This window comes from Aedes albopictus, chromosome 2, assembly GCF_035046485.1.
Source record: "Aedes albopictus strain Foshan chromosome 2, AalbF5, whole genome shotgun sequence".
NCBI classification, from domain to species: domain Eukaryota; kingdom Metazoa; phylum Arthropoda; class Insecta; order Diptera; family Culicidae; genus Aedes; species Aedes albopictus.
The window spans coordinates 344,914,830-344,941,599 of NC_085137.1; the positions used below are offsets into that span (position 1 = coordinate 344,914,830).

The 26,770-nt window shown below is 40.4% G+C and overlaps 2 protein-coding genes and 1 pseudogene across 2 annotated transcripts; all 3 read left to right on the forward strand.

Moving 5' to 3' along the window:
- The first annotated feature begins 417 nt into the window (after positions 1 to 417).
- Positions 418 to 3,166, forward strand: LOC134288286 (uncharacterized; annotated as a pseudogene).
- A 2,355-nt stretch (positions 3,167 to 5,521) lies between these two features.
- Positions 5,522 to 7,746, forward strand: LOC109430966 (spermine oxidase). Its single transcript, XM_019707086.3, has 3 exons — positions 5,522 to 6,566; positions 6,624 to 7,186; positions 7,245 to 7,746. The coding sequence occupies exons 1-3, from the start codon at positions 5,943 to 5,945 to the stop codon at positions 7,480 to 7,482; spliced, it is 1,425 nt and encodes a 474-aa protein (XP_019562631.3). The 5' UTR covers positions 5,522 to 5,942; the 3' UTR covers positions 7,483 to 7,746.
- Positions 7,747 to 22,906: 15,160 nt separating this feature from the next.
- On the forward strand, positions 22,907 to 24,675 carry LOC109430972 (spermine oxidase). The gene is made up of 4 exons (XM_019707092.3): positions 22,907 to 23,189; positions 23,247 to 23,468; positions 23,519 to 23,738; positions 23,794 to 24,675. The coding sequence occupies exons 1-4, from the start codon at positions 23,017 to 23,019 to the stop codon at positions 24,616 to 24,618; spliced, it is 1,440 nt and encodes a 479-aa protein (XP_019562637.3). The 5' UTR covers positions 22,907 to 23,016; the 3' UTR covers positions 24,619 to 24,675.
- Positions 24,676 to 26,770: the final 2,095 nt, after the last annotated feature.

Here is a 26,770-nt window from a genome sequence, read left to right on the forward strand (position 1 = left end):
AATCAAAATTTGAACCAAATTGCGGCTTTCTGAAGCAGTGCAAATTTTAAGTGATTTTTTCTCCCACATGGAAATAATTTACTACGGCAAAATCGTGTGTACATGAAAGCCACGGGTATAAGCTTTCTGTTAAATGGTAAAAAGTTTGTATTTGCACCGAATTTAATTGAAATATTCGATTTTTCATCAACAATGATTTTAATCTTAATTTGAACCATCGTAATCATAATTTGAACCAATTTTAATCCTAATTTGAACTACTGGCGGCAGCAGCTCGAGCAACTCACAAAACAGCCAATTCCATGCTAAACAATGAAAAATCACATGAATCTGCTAATTCTCATACCCTGAGACCTCATACCTATTTTTCATTAGGCAGTGGAATCTCAACTCAGAATGTTCGAAATTCTTTACACGGAAACAAATCTTGTAGTAAATATGGCTAGCAACCAATGTTTGAATTAACTACAGTTATATCTATTGAAAATAACAACAACATTAGTCAAAATAACTAAATTCTTGTCAAAAATACTATGGTTTCTTAAAAAAACCTATAGTATTCCTGACTATTTTATGTAGTTAAAAAAAGAATGCTTTTGATACTATAAATACCATGTTTATGGTAAATATCACCATATTTTTTTTTTTAAAAAACCTCAAAATCTTTTCTTCACTGCTTTATTTTACCATGTTTGTTGGTGAAATAAGAGTGTTGTACCGACAATTTTCAGCTGACTACATTTTGCGTTGAAGTTTACTATAAACATAGTAAATTTCACTCAGCGCAACTCGATGCTTGACAGCGCGCCATTTTGTAAACGAGTTCTCTTCAAATTCAGACGCGTGTGCCTTTATTTCAAGTTTTATTTTCGTGAAATCAGTGAATTTAGAATGAGTCTTTTGGAGAAAGTAGAAAAAATTGACGTAATTGTGGATGCCGCACTGGATGACCCGGAAATCATTGAAGGTAAGCGATTTATTTGTGTTTAAATACAAGAAATAAAATACTCAGTCCCCCTCTTCTTTTTTTTTTCTTGCAGAGGAGGACCATAATCCGGAGCTTGAAAAGCTGATTTGCGAATGGAATTTAAGTCCCGCTATTTATGCGATTCTCGTTCGTAAGTATTTAAAAACATAATTTTTAAGGTGAAACGGGACGCCGTGTTATTTTTCCTATCTTGCCTCTCTTTCTAACAATTTGCCTCGCGATTTTGAAGATGGTAATCTCGGGTTCTATCGCACTGAAGATGCTGAAAAACAATCAGCATATGCACTGCAAGTGAGCATACACAGTGATAGGTTTTTGTTGCAAAATATGAAGTAGAATCTGAGATTACCATCTTAGTAGCAACAGAGTAATGGCGGATATTTCCCCGACCGTCCCGTCCGCCCTTAAACAATATCTGTAAAGAAAAATCCGAACTGCAGAACACGGATTCACAGTCGAATATCTCGAGAAAATGGATGAAAAGTCATTGGATGACGTCTTTTCGGTGACCAAATGGACGGGACATAAATTTGCGCTGCGGCAGAAGTTGGTCTTGTGGCCGAAAAGTGTCATGTGTCAATCGGCAAGCACATCGAGCGTATCTCAAAGCGCCCCAGCAGCTGCACCAGTCGTTCTTGAAAATAGAAATACACTAGAACTTCAATGGCGCTGTAGTCACTTTTCTTATTTAATTGTTTTAATAACTTTAATTGCAATAATATACTATTTTGAAGTGTCCATCTTGTAGAGGACCTTTTGTTATTGTAAACAAAATTAACTTGACACTTCTAGTACCGCTGCTGACGCTGTAAGGGCGCGGCAAACTAGATGTTAGTCACACGAACAGTCGCGACATTGGACTTCTGTGGCTAGTTATTCTACTTTCTTGAACCAACAACAGTAAAACTCCACACAAATCCCTTCAAGCATCGCCTGCTGCCAACTTCCGTGACGTCCGAACTGCTGCGCGACATTCTGAGTCGTAACGAAAAGGAGAAAATCGTCGTCAAATATTTCGAAACGCATCAGAGTCTTAACGTCACTCATCGGAAATATCTGGCGCACGTCGTTGACTATTATATCGCCAACGATCTTTACTTTCCACTCCCTGACATGACAAAGTTTGCTCAGTTGATCGCTGAACGTTTCTCAAATGAATTCGCTGTAATTGTTTTTTTGCAATTTCTCATCGTAATAGGCTGTTTTACCTCACGCAAATCTGACAGAAAAAGGCCTACTTTTCCACACCAAATTAACAGTGCTGTAATGGTTCATTACAGCACTGATTTGCGTTGCGTAATGAACCATTACAGCACTGTTTTCAGTTTTGGTCAACTTCTTGATGCTTTCTGAACGCAGTTTTGAAAAATTGTGACAACTGCACAGTATAACCTGCTATGATCAGATTTTCTTGAACATCAGTGTGCAGTTTGATGAAAAAGTTTTGTTTAAAACTATCCTCAAGGGTAATTTATGAAATTGCAAAAAACGTTGTACGCAACTCGGTGCAGAACTCGATTTTTCCAGCACTCGTCGTAATTATCCAACTCGGCAAGCCTCGTTGGATAAATGTACGACTCGTGCTGTAAAAATCGTTATTCTGCACCTTGTTGCGTAAACTACTATTAGACGTACTTAATTAACATAATAATAACGTCATATGTATATTACAGGAGACCTACTACAACCCAAGAGACATCAAGGCTGAAAAAAGCATCCCTCCGGTTTGATTTACGATCGGTTCCACAACCGAAACAAAAAAGCGTTGATCAAACCAAAATCTTCCACGGACAAGGAAAACATCTTTCGTGGGGCCAAATCGACTGCACTAAACCTATCTGAAGAAGGTAATTAAGCTTTATATAAGGAATGAACCACTATTTTTAATAAAATTTCATGATTTCTAATTGCAGACATCACAAAACTATCCATCCTAAGGACCTGGCTACGCAACAATTTCGCTCCGACAGAGGAAGTACAGCTCAAGTGGAGCGAATCTCTACCCTTGCGACTACGGGCGATTATCAAAGAGACCGATGTTGAAAAGTCCAACATACTTTCCGAATGGCCCAGGATCGTAGATGATAATGGATACTTACTGGTAAGTTAGTTAGTTTAAATCTATCGTTTGGAATCAAAAAATCTAGTTGAGATTGTCTAGTCAGAGGTCTAGCCGTTATATTACACTAGTTTACAAAATAAAACGAAAGTCGTGAACTTCTGTCAACGACCAAAATTTTTGAAGCATCATTTAGCACTGATTTCGAAACCGTGCTTCAAAAAATTTAAAGTAGAACAGTTTTTGAGTTTTACCTCAATATCGAGTTTTACAACTTTTTAAAATATGGAATTTAAAAAAAATCAAATATCTTGCGTTTTGTTCAACCAATTTTAAATCTTTTTCCATAAATTAAAAGCTGAATATAATGCCATTCGATCATCTGAATATAAGTTTTGCGTCAGATTGATGAAAATCAAGATATTGGCGAGTTTTGGGGACGATCTTATTAAATTTTAGCAAAATTCCCAAAAAATTATGAAGGAATGTATTTTTTTCAATAAGAAAAAAACAATTTAAAAATTCTTTGTCAACGTTTATTTGACATATCATATGTGGGTGAGTTACAGTAAAAAATTCAGCTCAATCGGAGCATTGATTACGGAGAATGAGATGTGTGAAGTGAGCGACTTTGCTTAAAAATAGAACAAAAATCGATTTCAAATCATCAACCTTGTATGGAAAGTCGAAAAAATTTCCGCTCTACTGTAATTTTTTTTTCTTCGCGTTTTCGAACTCAGGGCATGATTCTACACCAAAAATGATCATCAGCTTACCGAGTTCAAAAATGCTGTAAACTAGTGTTATCAATCCAGCCGAAACACAGAATTGGGTGCGAGCGAACATCGATTTTTGTCGCAATCCATGCGTAAGGCCTAACTTCGGAAATGATGCGCTGTTTAGCGTACCTACACGGAGAAACTGAAAAACTCAAAATTAGGTACTTTTAAACTCAATTTTGAGTTCTTTTTCATCTCCCTTTTCATGCGCTCTTTCTGTTGTTGTCAGAGAGTGAAGAGAGAAACAGCCCAACTTTTGCAGTTCCGTGCGTCAAGCCAACACTGAGTTTCTAGCACAGTACTCAAATTTGAGTGAATACAACCTAGTCAAAATTTCGGTTGAGTGGAAAAAACTTAAAATTAGGTAATTTTTTCACATGGAAGCAAGCGGGAACAACCCAACAAAAACATCGATTCCATCAACTCAAAATTGGCTTGACGCACGCAACCCCGAAGTTGGGTGGAAAGTACTCACTTTTGGGTAGTTTCGTCTCTCCGTGTAGGAATTTGGAAACTAAATTGGGATTTTTTCATCCCCCAAGAGTAAACAAAGCAACCACTAGCGCAATCTACAGGCCAACACTAGAAGCTCACCCCCGTTTACTAGTTCAAATTTAGATTACAAATGGTTCAACTTAAGATATTGTCTATCCGGTTGGAATCAAGACCGACATTCAATCAAAATTTCAATTCAATTTTCTTGGTCCACAAGTGTCGCAACTGTTTCGCATCTAGTGCGCTGTGTTGACAACAACAGGAAGGATGCGCACTACCTTTGACATGATTTAAAAACGTCGCGAGTTGGGTCGCGTCGCGACTTGATTGTGCGAAGTCCGGTTTGGTGGCGGCCCGACAATAACATTCTCCAAGTAAGAATCACTTAAATTTGATAATTTTATGAGAAATAATGCGGAATATTATTCGGTTGGTCGATTCTACGATAAATAAGCTTTCATTTGACGTGTTCACATATTGCGTGTGATACAATGCAAGAGCTGTACGAGTGCACCGAAAATGTGCTTTCTCTTGGGGGAAATGGGTGAAATCACAGTGATTTTTCAATTGCCTGTTTTCCATGACAAAATAGTTATTTATGCAACAAGTTGCAAAATGATGATTTTTTCAGCACGAGTTGTACATTTATCCAACGAGGCTTGCCGAGTTGGATAAATACGACGAGTGCTGAAAAAAATCGAGTTTTGCAACGAGTTGCATACAACATTTTTTGCAATTATGACAAAATACCCTTGAGTACGATCATTTCTGACTATCCCCCCATGTCTCAAGAAAAACCACGTGTGAGCATCCGCACAAGCGCTAGTTTTTCAATCAGGTAGGCTGTGTTCATAAGTGTCACAAGTACTCGGAGTCACGTCGTCAACAAGTGTTGTTTGCTGCTACTGCTTCTCCTGCTCAAATCAGAATGGAAATCGATTCTATTCAGATTACATCTGCCGAAAAGACATAGAAGCAGCCATCGCATCCACATAAGACCACGGAAAAACATAAGTGTTTCGGAAAACTTGAGAAAAGTGTACCCCTGCAAAAGTGCCGAAAAGTAATACTTTTCGGCACTCTTAACAGTGCTGAAAAGTACTACTTTTCGGCACTCTTGAACTAGTGAAGAAAAGTAGGCCATTTCGGCACAGTTTTGGCGATTGAAAAATGCTATCTTATGCCACGTAATTGCAAAAACGCTTTTTTTAATGCTTTTAAAGTCCATGTTATCAGGTTATATTACGGAAAGCTGTTTAACATCTTTTTCGGGACAATATTTGCCTGAAAAGTACGTCGTTTTAATGAATTTTGAAATGGTTCAAATTAAGATTACAATTTGACTAGTTCAAAGTTTGATTTCTTACCCTATGAATAGCAACGTTACATGACGCTTAGCGGATCGTTGAGACGCATGGTGCCTAGCTGTATTTGTAAACCGTCACGAAACGACGAATCAAAAATTTCGGTCAAACCAATACAAATCATTAAATAACAGCGTGTATAAACAATGCTGATAAATATGGTATCATCATGCGTTACATTCCACCACCAAGAATGAAATTATTCCACAACAAATGAACGACACCCTGCTCAGTACACCGCGAGCAGTCTACACAAAATGAGTGTAAAAATAGTAATCGTTGGAGCTGGTGCTGCCGGCCTCGCTGCTGCCACAAAGCTGTTCGAGAATGGACTGACTGATTTTGTGATCCTAGAAGCAACCGATCGGATTGGTGGTCGAATATGGACGGTTCCATTCGGATCCAATACGGTTGACTTGGGCGCTCAGTTTTGCCATGGCCAGAAAAATAATGTTGTATTTGAGATGGCAGGTCCGTTGGATTTGTTGGAAGAATCATTATTTTCTAGAAGAAACGTACTGGTGTTCTCTGATGGATCGCAAGCACCGACGGACGTAACGGATCGCATGATGCAGGTGGCGAATCACGTGATGGATGAAGATTACATTAGATCAGCGTCATCAGAAAAGGAAATTCTGGGGGAATATTTCGAAAAGAATTTTCGTCAAATATTATCTCACACAGATGACTTTCAAACCATGGAGACATCGCTGGTAGATGATTTTATAATATTTTATCACAATTACCTGAAGGGTTATCTAGCTGTAGACTCATGGAATTCCTTAACTACTGCTGAAGTTCAAGATTATAAGGAATGTGAAGGCTTCGTTCGTCAAAGCTGGAAAGGAAAAGGCTTCAATAGTTTTCTACAACTATTAATGGTGATAATTGATCAGTGGCATCAGAATTTTCAACTGATTTGCAAATTTACTTTTCAGAAACAACATCCATCCCAAAATTGCAGCGCTATACCTCTAGAAGATAAGATTTTATTTACAAAACGAGTAACGAAAATTTCACGCGACAGCAGCTCAAATTCTAATCTGATAATCAAATGTGAAGATAACAGTGAATATTCAGCAGAATCAGCTATCATAACCGTATCTCTAGGAGTGCTCAAACAAACGCATTCAACATTGTTTTCACCACCACTGCCGAACTTGAACGTTAGTGCCATAGAAGGACTTCATTTTGGGACCGTCAACAAGGCTTTCCTAGAATTTCCGCAAGCGTTTTGGACAGAACGTGGAAATGTTTTCCGACTGGTGTGGCGGAAGTCCGACTTGAAGGACCTGCGATCATCGAATTTCAGCTGGACTGAAGGAGTGTCAACTTTTTTCGCCATTGATGACTACCCGAATGTTCTGGCCACGTGGCTGGTCGGTCCTGAGGGTCGTCAGAGTGAGAATCTAACCGATGACGACATTAGGGAGGGATTGCTAATGCTGTTGAGAAAATTCTTCATCGGTTGCCATATTCCTGAGCCATTGAGATTCATGAGGTTAATCAACTTGACAACAAGATCAAGTTGAAATTTTAAACTTTTTTATAAATTTTAGATCCAGATGGAATAGTGATCCTAACTTCCTTGGGTCGTATTCCAGTCGTAGCTTAGAAACTGAGAAGCGGAAAACGGGGGCGAAAGACTTGTCAACCCCTGTTTCGGATGCCCACGGTAAGCCAGTGATATTATTTGCTGGTGAGGCAACTAGCCCGACGCACTGGTCTACCGTTCATGGTGCTGTGGAAAGTGGCTGGCGTGAAGCTGATCGATTGATTCAATGGTATAAATCTTAAGCGAAGAATAAATTTATTATCTTGTGTAGTGCTATGAATCAGTTGTGTTTATTTTAGATGGGTGGTCGGTCGATCAGGCTAAGGCCAGGGTGGCCTCTGCTGTGCATAGTAGCCGTCTTCATTCCACTCGGTCCATGGATGTTTGTCTCCAGTTCCGCACTCTGCGTAGGGTTCGCAGATCGTCCTCCACTTGGTCGATGGTTGGTTCTTTCAGCAGCTGATGCAGCTCGTGGCTCATTCGCCTTCTCCAAGTCCCGTCTTCCATCTGCACTCCGCCGAAGATAGAGAACGACCGGTCTAATCAGCGTTTTGTAGATAGTTAACTTCGTGTTACGGCGAACTTTATTCGATCGTAGAGCTCTGCGGAGTCCAAAGTAAACACGATTTCCTGCCACAATGCGCCTCTGAATTTCTCTGCTGGTGTCGTTGTTGGCGGTCCAAGTACACGAATTCTTCAACTGCCTCGATTTCATCACCGTCGATATAAATTCGGGGTGGCGGGTGCGGTGATTCCTCCTTGGAGCCCTTTGCCATCATGTACACCTTAATGACTAATCCGATTCGCCTGGCTTCACGCTTTAGTCGGATGTACGTTTCCGCCATCATCTCAAATTTACTAGCTATAATATCAATATTATCAGTGAAACCAAGCAGCTGAACGGACTTCGTGAAAATCGATCCACTTGTGTTTATCCCCGCTGTCCTAATTACACCCTCCAAAGCAGTGCTTCCTAAACTTTTAAGAAGTATCGCCCCCTTGGAGCTTGAGAAAAACGTTTTTGGCCCCCTAAGTGATTTTTTTCCATGATTGAAGGCTGAAACTTTGCTTAGCGGAAGCCCTTAAAAGCCCATTGTTTGACACTACTCACGGTGCGCCAAAAACCGTTATTAACAAATAAAAATGTCCACCCAAGTGGCACCCGGCATTCGAAAGATATACTATTCTAGTATCTCCTCTGAAAATTTGAAAATATTTAATCGAGGGAAATCAAAGTTTTTGTGGTTTGAAGATTTTGAGCCATTTCTATAGGATTTTCTTATATGAGTAAATATGCACGCATGGTGTGCCTGATACCACTATTAACAAATAAAAATGTACTCCAAACTCACACTTGGCGTTCGAAAGATATACTATTCTAGTATCTCCTCCGAAAATTTGAAAATGTTTTATCGAGGGAAACCAAAGTTTTTACTGTTTGAAGATTTTCCTATATTTTCAAAAATTAGTCCATATATGGGAATATTGTAATACGGTGCTCTTCATAACTTAAACAAATAATAACATCGCTAAAAAAAATTAAAAAAAAACTTCGTATTATGAGATGAGAAAAGAAGAACAGGGTTTTGGAACCATATAAGTGTCATAGTGAAAGAATTTTCGAAAAATATTGGAACGGGACTTCACAATTCAAGACCAAAGTTTGAATTAAGAACTTGGGGTGTTCAATTGACATACGCATTATAGTTTCTAGGGTCCCAAACCCCTATTATTGTTTTTCATCCTATAACGTTGAACTAGTGTTGAACGGTGTCATGAGTTTCACAAATTCCAAAAGTACAATAAATATTCAAGCAACTTCTCTGAAAATTTGGCAACTTTTTTTTTATCTGTCTTAACGAGATTTTTAGCCCTAGGCTAGTTCATTTTGGGACCCACACTTTACTTCCCTTCCAAAGGAAAAACTCACATTTTGTGAGTTTGTCGGGAGTGGGATTCGATCCTAGGTCCTCGGCGTGATAGTCAAGTGTTCTAACCATCACACCAGGTCCGCTTCACATTTGGCAACATTTCATTGAGAGGAATGTCAATTTCCGTAGTTTGAGAATCTAATTAATATTTCATAGTTCTACCTGCTACTCGAATACAAATGTGGCACGCCGTGAGCGTTGATTACATAAACTTTCTAAGTTTTTGGAACCGTTTTTTTTTTTGTTTTTAAGCACGTTATTAATATGTTGGTATCTTGTCGGTGAATTTGAAAACGTTTCATGGTGAAACGAGAGTTAAACTGAATTAACAGCCCAATGTTTTGGTATTCCTAGGAAGCTTAGTAAATCGTTGGAATAATGTTCAAGATATTGAAGCTTTTAAAGTAAACCTAAATGCTAATCGTTTTACTACCCAGCTTTTATACGTCATGTTACTAACGTGTCTCCCGTGAATTTGGATATTTTATATTTAAATAATCATCAGTAACAACAATTTTAAGCTTTGATTTCAATTTCATTGGAGATCTGCATACTATCGCTTTATCTATAAACTCGGTCAAAACACCTACTGAGTTTTGTAAAAGTATCGCAAAAAATGTGATATATAATCAAAGTTTTAGATAAGTTACAAATATATATTCATTGCGAGGAATGATTAACATGAGAAATTGAAATAATATTCTATAAAGTTACAACATTTTCAATATACTTTATTATATCCTATATTTTCAAACCACTGTAATTTGCGATCGTTTCAATGAAATGTTGTCAAATTTTCAGAGAAGTTGTTTGAATGTTGTATCTTTGGAATGGTGCTTGTGAAACTTATTAATATTTGTTTATGATTTGAAGAGCCAATGAAACACCCTGTGACAATATTGCCATATATGAACTTATTCTATGAAAATAGGGGAAAATCTTCAAACAGTAAAAATTTTGGTTTCCCTCGATAAAACATTTTCAAATTTTCGGAGGGGATACTAGAATAGTATATCAGTAGAATAACTAGCCACAGAAGTCCAATGTCGCGACTGTTCGTGTGACCAACATCTAGTTTGCCACGCCCTTACAGCGTCAGTAGCGGTACTAGAAGTGTCAAATAAATTTTATTTACCAAAACAAAAGATCCTCTATCAGCTGGACATTTAAAAACAATCAATTATTACATTAAAGTCATAAATTTAATTAAATACGAAAAGTGCCTACAGCGCCATTGGAGTTCTAGTGTATTTCTATTAGCATATCTTTCGAATGCCGGGTGTGAGATTGGAGTACATTTTTTTTTTTGTTAATAGTGGTATCAGACAAACCATGCGAGCATATTTACTCATATAAGAAAATCCTATAGAAATGGCTCAAAATCTTCAAATCACAAAAACTTTGATTTCCCTCGATGAAACATTTTCAAATTTTCAGAGGAGATACTAGAATAGTATATCTTTCGAATGCCGGGTGCCACTTGGGTGGACACTTTTATTTGTTAATAACGGGTTTTGGCACACCGTGTACTGTGACAAAACTTTTGTTTAATGTTGTATCATAATTAGTATCGCTTGATGATTAACCTGGGCTTGTTAGGGGAATATCTGTAAATAAGGTCGTCTTCAGTGCCTTGTAGTCGAGTCAAGTACAAGACACTGAAGACGACCTTACAGTTGAGGTCGAAATACGTATCTGTCAAAAGATGCAAATTCTTAGTGGAATTCAAAGGAACAGTACTTAACGCGATTTTCTTTTTATTTAGTATCGCTTTCTTTTTCCTTGAGTAGTTTTTCGAATGCATTGATTGTCTGCATTTGAAACAAACAATGCTTTTTTTTGGCATGTAAACAAAAAATCGAGAAAAAAAACAGAAACGATTGTGAACATTTACGAACACCCGTTATCTTCAACAAGATGTTTTATCAGTGTTCTAAAAGAGGATTCCTCAACTCCCGCGAAGTTTAGTCACAAGTACTCAAATAATAGTGGTGGGGAATTGAAAAACAATTACAAAATATCTTTTATGCAAAAAGTATAACTCAGGAATATACATGTATTGGTCTATTTTCAAATGTGGTCAGCTTCGCTCAGTAATTGAAAATAAAGAAAAGCCAGTAATCCGAATTGACAAGCTTCGTATGAATTGGATACCTTTCTGTTCTCAAATAAGCAGACATGTATCAATCATCACTCAGTTTTAAGGAAATGCAACGCTGAATTTGTGGAAAAAAATTAAAATAGCTCCTAGTAATAAGCAAAGTTTGGAATTCCTGCGGGAAGCTTCTCTGAAATATTTTCAAACCATGTGTGACGACCTTTATTCGAAAAGTGTTCTTAGATTCGCCTTGAACTTAATGTTCTTGATTGAAAATTCCATGAAAAAAACAGCATATGAATTAAGAACTAAACTTTCTCATGAAGTAAAAAACCCCAGTTCCTTTTATAATTTTGACAAAAAAAATATCATGAATTTTTGCCATAGAAGTTTTTTAATATATATTTTATTAGATCAACAGAATCTTTATGAATTCTTTCGGAAATTCGTGTTGCAGTCTTATTTGTTTTTTTTACCCTTCTTACACCCATAAGAAGGGTATAAATACCGCTTGGAAAACCGACTTTCGATCCGAGGCCCGCAGGGCCGAGTCACATATACCAATCAACTCAGCTCGACGAATTGAGCAAATGTCTGTATGTGCGTGTGTGTGTATGTGTGTGTGTGTATGTGTGTGTGTGTGTGTGTGTATGTATGTTACAAAAAAATTTCATTCACGGTTCTCAGCCGTCTGTTGACCGATTTGAGTTCTCTTGGAAGCAAATGAAAGCTACTACATCCTAGTAGAACGCTATTGAATTTTATTTTGATTGGACGTTCGGTTACCGAGATATCTTTCAAAGAGTGCTAGGGAGTAGTACAACTTAATTATTTTAGATATTTTTGACAAAGTGTATCACCATAAATTTCTCAGCCGTCTATCAACCGATTTGGGTTCTTAAGGCCCCAAACGAAAGCTACTACATCCTAGTAGAACGCTATTGAATTTTTTTTTGATTGGACGTTCGGTTACCGCGATATCTTTCAAAGAGTGCTATGGAGTAGTACAACTTAATTATTTTAGATATTTTTGAGAAAGTGTATCACTATAAATTTCTCAGCCGTCTATCAACCGATTCGGGTTCTTAAGGCCCGAAACGAAAGCTACTGCACCCTAGAAGAACGCTTTTGAATTTCATTCCGATTGGACATTTTGTAACCGAGATATCTTTCGGGGAGTACTTTGGAGTAATACAACTTAACTTTTTAAGAGGCCTTTGACAAAATGCTTCATAATAAATGAATCAGCCGTGTGTCAATCGATTTGAGTTCTCTCAGCATCAAATGAAAGCTACAGCATCCAAGTAGTATGCTATTAAATTTCATGCCGTTTGGACATTTTGTTTCCGAGATATCTTTCCACGAGTACTAAGGAGTAATGAAATTTACGCTTTTGAGAGATTTTTGATAAAATGTATCATAATACATTTCTCAGCCGTTTGTCAACAGATTTTTTATGATCATATTTGGTTACACAAGTTAGTTATACATAAAAAGCAATTGCATCAAATACATAAAAGCTACTATCTCTTTGTAATATTTGAGCTTAATAAACAGTAGCAAAAATATCACGGAATGTATGTAGGAAAAGCCTTTTTTTATGATCAAATTTGGTTTCTCAAGGAGCTCTGTATGAAAATGCAATTGCATCAAATATATAAAAGCTACTATCTCTTTGTAATATTTGAGCTTAATAAACAGTAGCAAAAATATCACGGAATGTATGTAGGAAAAGCCTTTTTACCCTTCTTACACCCATAAGAAGGGTAAAAATATCGCTCGAAAAACCGACTTTCGATCCGAGGCCCGGAGGGCCGAGTCTCATATACCAATGAACTCAGCTCGACGAACTGAGCAAATGTCTGTATGTGTGTGTGTGTGTATGTGTGTATGTATGTGTGTGTATGTGCGTTACAAAAAAAAGTCACGCACGTTTCTCAGCCGTCTGTCAACCGATTTGAGTTCTCTTGGAAGCAAATGAAAGCTACTACATCCTAGTAGAACGCTATTGATTTTTTTTTCGATTGGACGTTTGGTTACCGAGATATCTCTCGAAGAGTACTTTTGAGTCATACATCTAAACTTTTCAAGATTTTTGACCAAGTGTATCATAATAAATATTTCGGCCGTTTGTCAATCGATTTGAGTTCTTTTGGCACAGAATGAAAGCTACAGCATCCTAGTAGGTCGCCCAGAAATTTTATTTCGATTGGACATTTGGTTACAGGGATATTTTTCGAAGAGTACTTAGGATTTATACAACTAAACTTTTTGAGATTTTTGACCAAGTGTATCATAATAAATATCTTAGCCGTCTGTCAACCAATTTTGGTTATCCTGACACCAAATGAAAGCTACAACATTCTAGTAGAACCCTATACAATTTCATTAGGATTGGACATTTGGTTACCGAGATATCTTTCAAAGAGTACTTGGGAGTAATACAGGTTAACTTTTTGAGAGATTTTTGAGCAAGGGTACCATAATAAATATCTCAGCCGTCTGTCATCTGATTTGGGTTCTCTAAGCACAAAATGAAAGCTACAATATCCTTGTATAAGGCCCTGAAATTTTATTCCGATTCGACATTTGATTACTGAGATATCTTACGAAGAGTATTTCAATAAATTCTTTTTTTTATTATTATATTCACTTGTTATCTTGCATTAGTTTTTGACCAGTCTATGGGAAATTATTTTTCAATAAATAATGCTGTCCTCATACAAAGTGTATACTAGCAGGTAATTGTTTTCAACAAAGTTATAAATAACAAATTACAAATACACAGGAATTTTATGAAAACTAACAATATGTTAAATGAAAGCTTTGAATTTATATATTGTGGGAAAAATGCAAGAACCGGACAGCCAAAATAACTAGCTAATGCCAAAACTGATTAACTTATTTTTTTTTTTTTTTTTTTTTTTTTTTTTTTTTTTTTTTTTTTTTTTTTTTTTTTTTTTATCCAAGATCTTTATTTGTAGGGCTCAATTGTTTAGTGAAAAACTTTACGGAGCCAAAGAGCTTACAGAATAATTAGTTATTCGAAGTTTACAATTGAAAAACTAGTAATTCATTTTTCGTGCGCACTTTTTTCTTGGTTGCGAGCCAGAAGCGGATCCCGATGTCGCAAATTGAGCTCGCCGCTGCTTCGCCTGTGGATTATCCATTGCGACCTGGATTGCTTGCGCAACCTCCGCCAGGGTGGGTAGTTTACTCATCCACGGTTTATCCTCTTTCTCAGAAGCAACTATTTCCTCGTAAACATCCGACTGCGTCGATTCCTCGCGTTCTCTATCCGACGATTGATTGAAACTCTCTTCCAATACTTCTATGACGTCATCCGTAAGAGTTTCCGATGGTGCCCGCTCCACTGATGGATCTTCATCTCCAGCTACAATTCCGGCATACGAAACGGCCTGTTCTTGCTTCTTCTCCTTTGACTTGTTCCGATCCTGGCGCTGTGGGCACGAGTCCCGCCGATGTCCTATTCCTTGGCAGTGGAAGCAAGTATCCTTGAGTCCGTCATAGAAAACGTTTCCTTTCCAATCGGCAACATCAAGGCACGGAGGAATAGACTTCAAAACCTCCATGTGCACACCACGTACTCCAGTGTGCATGTGGCTAAGTCCCGATTCAATTGGAAATGTTTCACGGATGACTCGCTCTACCTTTCCAAAACTACTAAGCACTAGTGACAGGCGCTCGTCGTTCACCTCCGGGGGCAAATCAAACACGCGGACGTATGTAACGTTCATACCCGCGATTGTCATTCGTACCTGGACCGTTTTTCCGCTTGAATACGTGAATGTTCTTGAATCCTGGTTGTTCTTCAATGCCTCATTCATCGCCTCCAGAGAAACGAATTTAATAAAAAGCGAACGTTCGTGTGCCGTCTTATATGCACTTTCCATCTGCGAAACATCCGTAGTCAGCTGCTTCACAAAATTGGCAATTTCATTCCATGACGGCCGCGGGCTTCCCGGCGGGAAACGAAACTGTACGGTGTTGACAACCTTTTCGCACATTTCGTTAAATTAATGCCGTTTCTGCACTACAGCATACACCACCGATGAGGGAAGACAAAGGCCGATGAAACAAAGCGCGCGTGATAACAGCTTTCTATACCGCACCAATTAGCAGAAAATAAAAACACTTTTCAGCGAGAGCGATCTCACACGCGTCTGCTCCGGACGATAGCAGCGACAGAACTGAACTGATTAACTTAGTAGATATATCATTTTTGTCCTTTTTACACTATGACCACGAATACCAAGTACTTCGGAGCTAATTTAATCGACTGATTAAGAGATATTAGACAAAGTGTATCTCGCTGATTTTCTTACCCTATTGCAGTGAAGAGAATTGTCAGAAAAAAGAGGCACAAAACAAGCAACAAAGAAGGCGCGACGATTACTCTTTATCCCTACTGGTAACAGATAATGACATGATCTCGGAATTTTTTGTTGCAGACAATACGGAAGCTGAATTTGTTGCGTACTTTTCAACTCGTGAATAATAAATTATTACTAATCCAAAGTCGAAACTGTTTGATGGTAGATCTCCAGCAGAGTTGCAGTGTTTACTGACCCGAAGTTACCGTTCGAAAATCGCAATGCAAGGCTTAAAAATCTCTAGACTCGTGGTGTACGATGCTTATCCTATTATATTCAAGTTGGGACAAACTTATGTCGCATTGGGTGGATTGTCGCAACAGATACAGGTTGCGACATTGTCATTATTGTTGCGCGATGGTTGAATTTTGATTCACTGCCCTGTTATTAATCGATTCAAGATTTTTTGGCAGTTAACAAAAGATACAATATTCCAGAATATGTTAGCCTTTTTTTTAAACATTGCATACAAGATTCTAAGAGGTGTTTGGCATTTCTGGTAGTTTAGTCCATAGTCCACGATGCTATTTTGGAAACCAATCCACTAGATGCCAAATCCACAATATTTTCTAGAACTTTTGGTCCATCGCACAAAATAAATATGTTAAATACAAATAATACAACAATAATTTTAATAAGTGTAAGAAGGGTTCTATTCACCATAGGTGGATTAAATCGGGTTTTTTCTTGGAATTTTGCCAAAAAATCCACATAAACATCAAAAATTTCGTAAAATTTGATCTTTTTCAATAATGCTAGAAACAAAAAATCTTGACATGTCAGAGTTTTAATGATTCAGTTGACATTCTGCACTTGCGTTTCAATACTTTTGAGACTCCTCAATTATTTGAAAAATCGCCCCCTTTTTAGTATTTTCGCCTCCCTATCAGTTTTTCAAATTTTCGCCCCCTTCGGCTTAATTTTCGTCCCCTGGGGGGCGATTTCGCCCACCGCTCTAAAGCAATGTTGAACAGCAAGCACGAAAGATCATCACCTTGCCGTAACCCTCTGCGAGATTCGAAGGGACTCGAGAGTGTCCCTGATACTCGTACTACGCACATCACTCGATCCATCGTCGCCTTGATCAATCGTATCAGTTTATCCGGGAATCCATATTCGTGCATAATCTACCATAGCTGTTCTTGTTCGATTGTATCATATGCCGATTTGAAATCGATGAACAAGTGATGTGTGGGCACGTTGTATTTGCGGCATTTTTGCAACACCTGGCGAATGGCGAACATCTGGTCCGTTGTAGCGCGTTCACCCATAAATCTAGCCTGATAGTGTGATCGCGCGGTAGTTCCCGCAATCCAACTTGTCACCCTTTTTATAGATGGGACACACGATACCTTCCATCCATTCCTCCGGTAATACTTCCTCCTCTCAAATCTTGGTAATTACCCAGTGTAGTGCTCTCACATCTACTCCAGCGGCTTTGCTGTTTTTCAACCGGCCAACACCCTCCTCAATCTCTTGGAGATCAGGGGCCGGAAGTCTTTCGTCCTGTGCACATACTCCTAGATCTGTTACCACGCCACCTTCGGTACTTGCAACGTCGCCCTTGAGGTGCTCATCGTAATGCTGCCGCCACCTCTCGACCACCTCACGCTCGCTCTTGAGAATATTCCCGTGATTATCTCGGCACATGTCGGCTTGTGGCACAAGGCCTCTGCGCGAGCGGTTCAGCTTCTCGTAGAACTTTCGTGTGCCCTCAGCGCGGTACAGCTCCTACATCGCTTCGCGATCTCGTTCTTCCTGCTGGCGCTTCTTCATTTGGAAGATTGAGTTCTGCCTGTTCCGCGCCTGTCTGTAACGTGCCTCATTCGCTCTCGTACGGTGTTGCAGAATTCTCGCCCATGCTGCATTCTTTCCGTTTTTCTACTGTTCACAATCGCCGTCGTACCAGTCGTTTCTGTGATTCGGTGTCGGGAAGCCTAGTGCTGTAGCCGAGGTACTACCTATGGCGGATCGGATGTCCCTCCAGCCATCTTCAAGTGTATGTAGCTGCGCCAACCTGCTCTTCCGTTGGTAGGACCACTGCTAACTGCTGCGCGTAGTCTTGAGCCACTTCTACGTTACGCAGCTGCTCGATGTTGAGCCGCGGCGTTCGACTTCGACGCGTGGTGATGACTGTCGATAGTTTTGAGCGCATGCATACAGCGACTAAGTAGTGATCCGAATCTATATTCGCACTGCGGTATGTGCGGACATTGGTTATATCCGAGAAGAATTTACCGTCGATAAGAACGTGGTCGATTTGGTTTTCTGTTTGGCGGTCGGGTGATCTCCAGGTGGCTTTGTGGATATCTTTGCGGGGGAAGAAGGTGCTTTGGGCTACCATACCACGGGAGGCTGCAAAGTTTACGCATCGCTAGCCGTTATCATTCGATACGGCGTGCAGGCTGTTTCGCCCGATTACCGGTCTGTACATTTCCTCCATGTTGATAAATTATGTAGACTTTTTTTGCGGGATGGAGAGCTATCCATATCCGTTTTCATTAATCCCGATTATTTGACGAATAATCAGCTCCTAAAAGTACGTCCTCAAACTGCGATTACCATCTGCACTCACATGGTTTGAAATGATCGTAATTCTCATGTCATAAGAACCACACTCAAATACAATTTTATACCACTACCTCCAGTACACTTATTGCCACTGGGCATGACGACCTGTTTCGAAAGTATCCCTTTATATCGTAACACTGCTGCCAATGCATATCCTTTCTCGTTCAGTTCCATCTTACAGGCATATACTTTGTTTGGCTGCTTACTTACCTACCGGTCAGACCAAGGCCTGAGTGTTCTCTGCTGTAGAGTAATGCGGGGCAAAAGTTCGCAGTGGGCCTTTTTTTGGGACTTCTCAACCAGCCCCCCCACGTGGTCATTTGTCCATACAAAATTTTTTATTCGTCCATACAAAATGCTCATACGCCGAACCCCCCCTCATGATCACGTGGTTTATGGACAGCCCCTTATCTGCGTACTAGTTAATGGCTTGTTTCCACTTTGTACGTACTGTGCAAATAGATAGGACAAGTAATGGTCAAGTAATGATTGCGCTTCAAAATTACATGTGCAGTTTGTAGATGATAAGTAAGGAAAAAAGTGTAACACTCGTAACGCCTCTCGTGCGAATCAAATGGAGCTGTCACTTTTCCTTGCGGAGAAATTGTCCGCGCTATTATTCCGTAAGGAAAAGTAACGTTTCTCCTCATACTGGATCAGTTGTCAAAATTACTTGCGGAAAAAGGTGGCATTTTACTTGAGCGCTCTACTTGGCAACACGAAACTTAGCTTAAGAAGCCAAACAAATCTGTATGGGTTCGACACGTAATCAGGTCAGTTACTCGTCAATAAAAATTGGAACGATTTCGTTATGCTGTGGCAGAGTTAGGCAGAAAAATAAACTCATAACCTCTTGATGTCGGAGAATCGTTATTCCATAGTAGTTCGAGAGGCGCATTCGAACGAGGATCTAGCCATAAGTGACCTTTGCGGGAATACGTACGAAATGCGTTGACGGTTAACGGCAGGCGTGCCCATCACTGCTTCTAAGGAATTTTAGTTCCTGGTCGACTTCCCTTGGCAAAGTTTTTAAGAGTTGAGTGCTTCTCAACTTTGTAGATTAACCAAATTAAAAATTTGAAACAAAACAAAAATCTTAGAAATTCAAACTTATGTTTTATTTTTGTTTTGAATCTATGTATATCATAAGATTTATTTGGGGGTGGAAGCTCAGGTAAAATATTATCTCCTGGGCGCCCATTAAAAACACCACCCCCGGCGAAGACTGGCGCTCGAGACTAGCTATTTAGCACTGTAGTTAGAGGAAATGCCAATGCAGAACCCGTAGCTTCCGAGAAGGTAAGCCCAGCTCCCTGGGTTAGTGGGTTGGTGTCAGGCCCTGCGAGCCAGCCGTAAAAAAAGACTAGCACCGGAAAATCAACAAGAGAAGAATGCGAACCGATACCAATGGCGACGACCACAGCGACGAAAAGGGATTTGCGATTGGAAGCTCGGTACGTGGAACTGCATATTTCTCAACTTCATCGGGAGCACCCGCATACTCGCCGATATACTGAAGGACCGCGGGTTCGGAATCGTAGCGCTGCAGGAGGTGTGTTGGACAGGATCTATGATGCGAACGTTTAGAGGTAATCATACCATCTACCAGAGTTGCGGCAACACACGTGAGCTGGGAACAGCTTTTATAGTGATGGGCGACATGCAGAGGCGCGTGATCGGTTGGTGGCCGATCGACGAAAGAATGTGCAGGTTGAGGATCAAGGGCCGATTCTTCAACATTAGCATAATAAACGTGCACAGCCCTCACTCCGGAAGCACTGATGATGACAAAGACGCATTTTACGCGCAGCTCGAACGCGAGTACGACCGCTGCCCAAACCACGACGTCAAGATCATCATAGGCCATAGGGGATCTAAACGCTCAGGTAGGCCAGGAGGAGGAATTCAGACCGACGATTGGAAAGTTCAGCGCCCACCAGCTGACGAACGAAAATGGCCTACGCCTCATCGATTTCGCCACCTCCAAGAACATGGTCATTCGTAGCACCTTCTTCCAGCACAGCCTCCCGTATCGTTACACCTGGAGATCACCACAACAAACGGAATCGCAAATCGACCACGTTCTGATTGATGGACGGCACTTCTCCGACATTATCGACGTCAGGACCTATCGTGGCGCTAATATCGACTCTGATCACTACCTGGCGATGGTCAAACTGCGCCCAAAACTCTCCGTTTTTAACAATGTACATTACCGGCGGCCGCTCCGGTACTATCTAGAGCGACTGAAGCAACCGGCTGTCGCCACCGCATACGCGCAGAATCTCGAGGCAGCGTTGCCGGACGAGGGTGTGCTCGATGTGGCCCCTCTAGAGGACTGCTGGAGTACAGTCAAAGCAGCCATCAACAACGCAGCCGAGAGCACTATCGGGTACGTAGAACGGAGTCGACGAAACGATTGGTTCGACGAGGAGTGCAGAGCGGTTCTGGAGGAGAAGGATGCAGCGCGGGCGGTAATGCTGCAGCATGGAACCCGACAGGATGTGGAGCGATACAGACAGAAGCGGAAGCAGCAGACCCGTCTCTTCCGGGAGAAAAAGCGCCGCCTGGAAGAAGCGGAGTGCGAGGAAATGGAACTGCTGTGCCGTTCACAGGAAACACGCAAGTTCTACCAGAAGCTCAATGCATCCCGCAAAGACTACGTGGCGCTAGCCGAAATCTGCAGGGATAAGGACGGGAGCCTCCTGACGGACAAACGTGAGGTGATCGAAAGGTGGAAGCAGCACTTCGACGAGCACCTGAATGGCGAAGAGAATGTAGGCACGGAGGACCAAGGCAGCGGAGGAAATGACTATGTTGGTGCAGCAGAGGACGGGAACGTACCAACTCCCACGCTGAGGGAAGTTAAGGATGCCATTCACCAGCTCAAAAACAACAAAGCGGCTGGTAAGGACGGTATCGCAGCAGAACTCATCAAGATGGGCCCGGAAAAGTTGGCCACCTGTCTGCACCAGTTAGTAGTCAAGATCTGGGAAACCGAACAGCTACCGGAGGAGTGGAAGGAAGGGATAATCTGTCCCATCCACAAGAAAGGCGACAAGTTAATGTGTGAAAACTTTCGAGCGATCACCATTTTGAATGCCGCCTACAAAGTGCTATCCCAGATCATCTTCCGTCATCTTTCACCTAAAGAAAATGAGTTCGTGGGAAGTTACCAAGCGGGTTTCATCGACGGCCGGTCGACAACGGACCAGATCTTCACCGTACGGCAAATCCTACAGAAATGCCGTGAATACCAGGTCCCAACGCATCACCTGTTCATCGTTATGGACGAGAACAGCTTTCCCGGGAAGCTGACTAGACTGATAAAGGCAACGATGGACGGTGTGCAGAACAGCGTAAGGATTTCGGGTGAACTATCCAGTTCATTTGAATCTCGACGGGGACTACGACAAGGTGATAGACTTTCCTACCTACTATTCAACATCGCCCTGGAAGGTGTTATGCGACGAGCCGGGCTCAACAGCCGGGGTACGATCTTCACGAAATCCAGCCAATTTTTCTGTTTTGCGGATGACATGGATATTATTGCTAGAACATTTGAAACGGTGGCAGAACAGTACACCCGCCTGAAACGTGAAGCAGCAAAGGTCGGACTGGTGGTGAATGCGGCTAAGACAAAGTACATGCTGGTGAGCGAGGCAGGACAAGCCTTGGCAGCAATGTTACGATAGACGGGGATACTTTCGAGGTGGTAGAAGAATTCGTCTACCTCGGTTCCTTGCTAACGGCTGACAATAACGTGAGCCGTGAAATACGAAGGCACATCATCAGTGGAAGTCGTGCCTACTATGGGCTCCAGAAGAAACTGCGGTCAAAAAAGATTCACCCCCGCACCAAATGTACCATGTACAAGACGTTTAAGACCGGTGGTTCTCTACGGAAACGAGACATGGACGATGCTCGAGGAGGACCTACAAGCACTCGGAGTTTTCGAGCGACGCGTGCTAAGGACGATCTTCGGCGGTGTGCAGGAGAACGGTGTATGGTGGAGAAGGATGAACCACGAGCTCGCTACACTTTACGGCGAACCCAGCATCCAGAAAGTGGCCAAAGCCGGAAGGATACGATGGGCAGGGCATGTTACAAGAATGCCGGACAACAACCCTGCAAAGTTGGTGTTTGCTAACCATCCGGTTGGTACAAGAAGGCGTGGAGCGCAGAGAGCACGATGGGCGGACCAGGTGGAGCGTGATCTGGCGAGTGTTGGGCGTGACCGACGTTGGAGAGCTGCAGCTGCAAATCGAGTATTATGGCGGCAAATTGTTGATTCAGTATTATCATGAATTTGATGTTAACTAAATAAATGAAATGAAGATTTATTTGGTTTATAATTTGCAATGTTGAAAAAAAAAACCTTTAATGAGATAATTTTACTTTCGAATACAGTCAATTTGCTCTGTACCTAGATCAACCAACCGCCTACTATCAGACGAACAGTGGATTTTTATTCATCTTCCCATCTCATATAGGAAAGCAGCTGTTTTTTGTTATGCTATCATTTAGCTCTTAGTGCTTGCTTATCCCTATCATCACTCATATTACTAGATCAGAAATGTGATTCTACGATACGTATTTTGATAATTTGCGAATTGACTAACACAAACGAAAATTTGAATCGATACACTCGACCTAGTCTGACCAACCTCACGCGGTGGCGTAGTCCGTAGTCGATTTTTGGAAGTCGCGTCGTCAAGTCGTGAGTTTTCGCGAGCGCTAAGCATTTGTTTTTAGGTGCGTGCGTGCGTGTGTCCGTTCGCTATGAGTCCAAAAATACTCATAATTGGCGCCGGTGCGTCCGGAATCGCGGCTGCTACGCGTCTGTATGAAAGTGGATTCCGGAACTTGATCATACTGGAAGCTGAGAATCGGTTAGGCGGTAGGATACATACGGTACCTTATGGAGAAAACGTGCTGGACTATGGTGCCCAATGGTAAGGGTGGGCGGATAATTAATTAAGTAGACATATTCATCAAACATACTGTTCTAGGGTTCACTCAAGCGTGGACAACGTTGTGTATGATATGGCGGCAAAATATGATCTGGTGGAAGTAGAAAAGCATCGCGAAGATGAACTCTGCATCAAATCAAACGGGGAGGAAGTCCCGATTGAAGTATCCAATCGAGTCATGGATGTGCTGGAGCATTCGATTGATGACGAAGAAAACGTGAAGCAGTACAAGAAATCTTTGGGAGACTATTACACGGAGAGGTACTTCGTTTTAAAGATTGCTCTATAATAAGGCTTATCAAGGCTATTAGTTTCCAGAAAGCTTTACGGGATGGACAGTTTGCTGATATCGATTACGAAACGTGTTATCAACTCTTCCAATTCTTTTTGAAATACCACCACACCTACAACGCCGTAGATAGCGTGTTTGAGATGTCTGCTGCAGGTCTGTTGGAGTTCACTGACCATCAAGACGAATACCTTATAAATTGGCGAAGGCAAGGATTCAAGACTATCCTCGACTTAATGATGGTAAACGAATTTAGCCCGAAATAGTGCTTGTTTTATGAAAGTCTATCAATTACAGAAACGCCTTCCACAGCAAAATGCGGCCCCGATACCAATTGAGGATTACGTATTTTTCAACAAACGTGTAGTTAACATCAGTTATTCTTCCGATGTTAAACAACCTGTTCGCGTGACTTGTAGAGATGGAAGTTGTTACATTGTTGATCACGTGATTGTTACAGTCTCTCTTGGAGTTCTGAAAGAGATTAATCAAACGTTGTTCACTCCAAGCTTACCTCAAATGAAACAGAATGCCATCGAAGGACTGTACATCGGTGTCGTCGATAAGATGGTGTTGCAGTTCGATAAACCATTTTGGCCCGAAGGATGGCGTGGATTTGCTATGCTGTGGAATGAGCAAGACTTGAATGATCTTCGTAAATCGGATAAAAGCTGGGTAGAAGGCGTTGCGAGTTTCTTCGTTCCTGAATATCAACCCAATCTGTTGGTCGGATGGGTCCACGGAAAGGATGCCAGAACCATGGAGAACCTTCCAGAGAGTAAAGTAGTCGAAGCATTGTTGTTTGTACTTAGAAAGTTTTTGGTGAGATTCGACATTCCACAACCGAAGTCATTCACCCATAGTACCTGGTATTCGAACGAGAATTTCCGTGGGTCATATTCAAGCAGATCTATGAAATCGGATGCCTTGAATGCTAAAGCAAATGATTTGGCACAACCTTTGGTGAATTCGCAACATCTGCCGGTGGTACAGTTTGCGGGTGAAGCTACGCATCCTGAGTACTTTTCAACGGTGCAAGGTGCCGTGGAAAGCGGTTGGAGAGAAGCTGATAGGTTGATCGAAGTTTACAAAGATAAACCAAGAACAGTCAGCAAGTTGTGAAGCAGTTAATATTGAAAATATCAAAATAAATATGTTTCTTACATAAAAAGGTTTTATGAAAATATCAAAATCATTGTTTTAATTGATATAGCACTGCCCATAATCTACGTAGACTCATTTTTGGTCATCTCAGACCCCCCTCCTCTCCCTCTTCGTAGACTTTAATCCATAAAAAACGAAATTTGTATGGAGTGTAGATTTTGGCCAGATCCCCCCTCAAAGCCTCCTGGAAACCTGGGGTTTACATGTATTTAAGGGGGCTTCTTCGAGATGTTTAGATCCCTGAATTTCCTGGCAAGACCTTTAAAATGGAGTATTCATTTGCATCTAAGTGAACTTTAATCGATGGAGTTGAAGTTATGTTTGTACAACGGGTCAACAATTTTTGTGTTATATTTTCAAATAACTTAGAATGGGATGATCACATAAATCATCAGTGTTCAAAAGTATATGGTTCATTAAAACGTTTAAACTTGACCACTAGAAGTTGTAGTAGGGTAAAAGCTCCCTTAGTGGAGGTAGTACCAATAGTGGTGGTAATGCCAATTTAGCACTATTTCGAACAAAAAGCTTGCAAATGACATTTTTAATAGATGCATCATAACTAATTAATAACATTGATTCAGTTTTGTATTCAGGATTTGCCGAAAAACCTATTTTAAACAATTATTTTCCTTAAATTTTTTGCTCCTTTGCACCTATAGTGGTGGTAGTGTTCCTATAGTGGTGGATCCCATAAGAACCCAATGGGATGCGCCACTATAGGAACCAATGTTAAATTTTACCTCCATAATAGGAACCGTGTACCTATAGTTGGTGCAAGTGATTTATTAGCAAAAACTTGAATAAACAATGTTTTATACATGTTTTCTAGCAAATTTAAGTGAAAAACTACCGATTAACGTTTTCAGACTTTTTATTTTGTGGTATTATCAATTTTATTCAATTATTTTTCTACAACGAGCTACTAGTAGCACCACTATTGGTACATTTACCCTACCGAAACAAAACTAAAACTTTTCAAAACACTATTGCTTCCCCACTTTATTTATGGCGATTTTGTCTACACAAACGCCTTAAATCAGAGTTTCCCAAACTTTTTGCTATCGCGGCGCCCTTTGAAATTTCCAAAAATGTCGCGTCGTAACAAAGTTTTTAACGAAGTTTTTTTTTGAATTTTAAACAACTTTCACTTTATGTCAAAGGCAGAATCGTAAAACACTTCTTACATCATTTTTTTTTCTAGAATTTTAGTTTTAGAATTATGAAAACTAACTATATTGTTTTAAATAAATTTCTCAAAGATAATTTAAATGTTTTTAAGATTTCAAAAATCATGTTGATTTTTTCATATAAGTTATATAAACAAGAAAAAAACTCAAATGTACAGGTAAAACAACCTGTTGTTAATACAGCCAAAAATTCTAAAGCGTTTGCAATAATTAAAGAATTCTAATTGAATTAAAATGACTTCACAGAACTTGACCTGTTTTTTTTTTGCGGAAATTGCAAAGCAACAATTTCAAACACTTTTATTTATTTTGGAAATTGCGGCGAACTAAGACACATGAAGAGATTGTAAAGAACCTGCCAGTTGGGCTTCAATTGAACTTTATATTTTTATAAATTTCAACTCACCCTTTGGGGCTGTAGTGGCCATATATAACCCCGGCAGTGAAGAGAATTGTCAGACAAAAGACGCACAAAACAAGCAACAAAGAAGACGCGACGATTACTCTTTATCCCAACCGGTAACAGATAATGACATAATCTCAAAAAAAAAAAATGTTGCAGACAAAACGAAAGCTAAACTTGTTGCATACTTCTCAACTCGTGAAAAATCGATTATTACTAATCCAAAATCGAATCTGTTTGGTGGTAGATCTTCAACAGGGTTGCATTGTTTACCGACTCGAAGTTATCGCTCTAAAATCACAATGCAAGTCTTAAAAATCTCTAAACTCGTGGTGTGCGATCTTTTTCAAGTTGGGACAAACCTATGTCGCATTGGGTGTATTATCGCAACAAATGCAGGTTGTGACATCATCATTATTGTTGCGCGATGGTTGAATTTTGATTCACTGAACCCCGGTGATGAAACCGAGCATAACAAACTTGTTCGACTTCAGCGAGGTTGCGACAGTACTGATGA

Excerpts from the sequence above, each read along its gene's own strand:
- LOC109430972 (XM_019707092.3), top strand. The coding sequence starts at position 23,017 with ATGAGTCCAAAAATACTCATAATTGGCGCCGGTGCGTCCGGAATCGCG. Across the intron at positions 23,190-23,246 it reads CTGGACTATGGTGCCCAATG|GGTTCACTCAAGCGTGGACA; the intron begins GTAAGGGTGGGC and ends ATACTGTTCTAG. Across the intron at positions 23,739-23,793 it reads CTATCCTCGACTTAATGATG|AAACGCCTTCCACAGCAAAA; the intron begins GTAAACGAATTT and ends TATCAATTACAG.
- LOC109430966 (XM_019707086.3), top strand. The coding sequence starts at position 5,943 with ATGAGTGTAAAAATAGTAATCGTTGGAGCTGGTGCTGCCGGCCTCGCT. Across the intron at positions 6,567-6,623 it reads GTTTTCTACAACTATTAATG|AAACAACATCCATCCCAAAA; the intron begins GTGATAATTGAT and ends TTTACTTTTCAG. Across the intron at positions 7,187-7,244 it reads GAGCCATTGAGATTCATGAG|ATCCAGATGGAATAGTGATC; the intron begins GTTAATCAACTT and ends TATAAATTTTAG.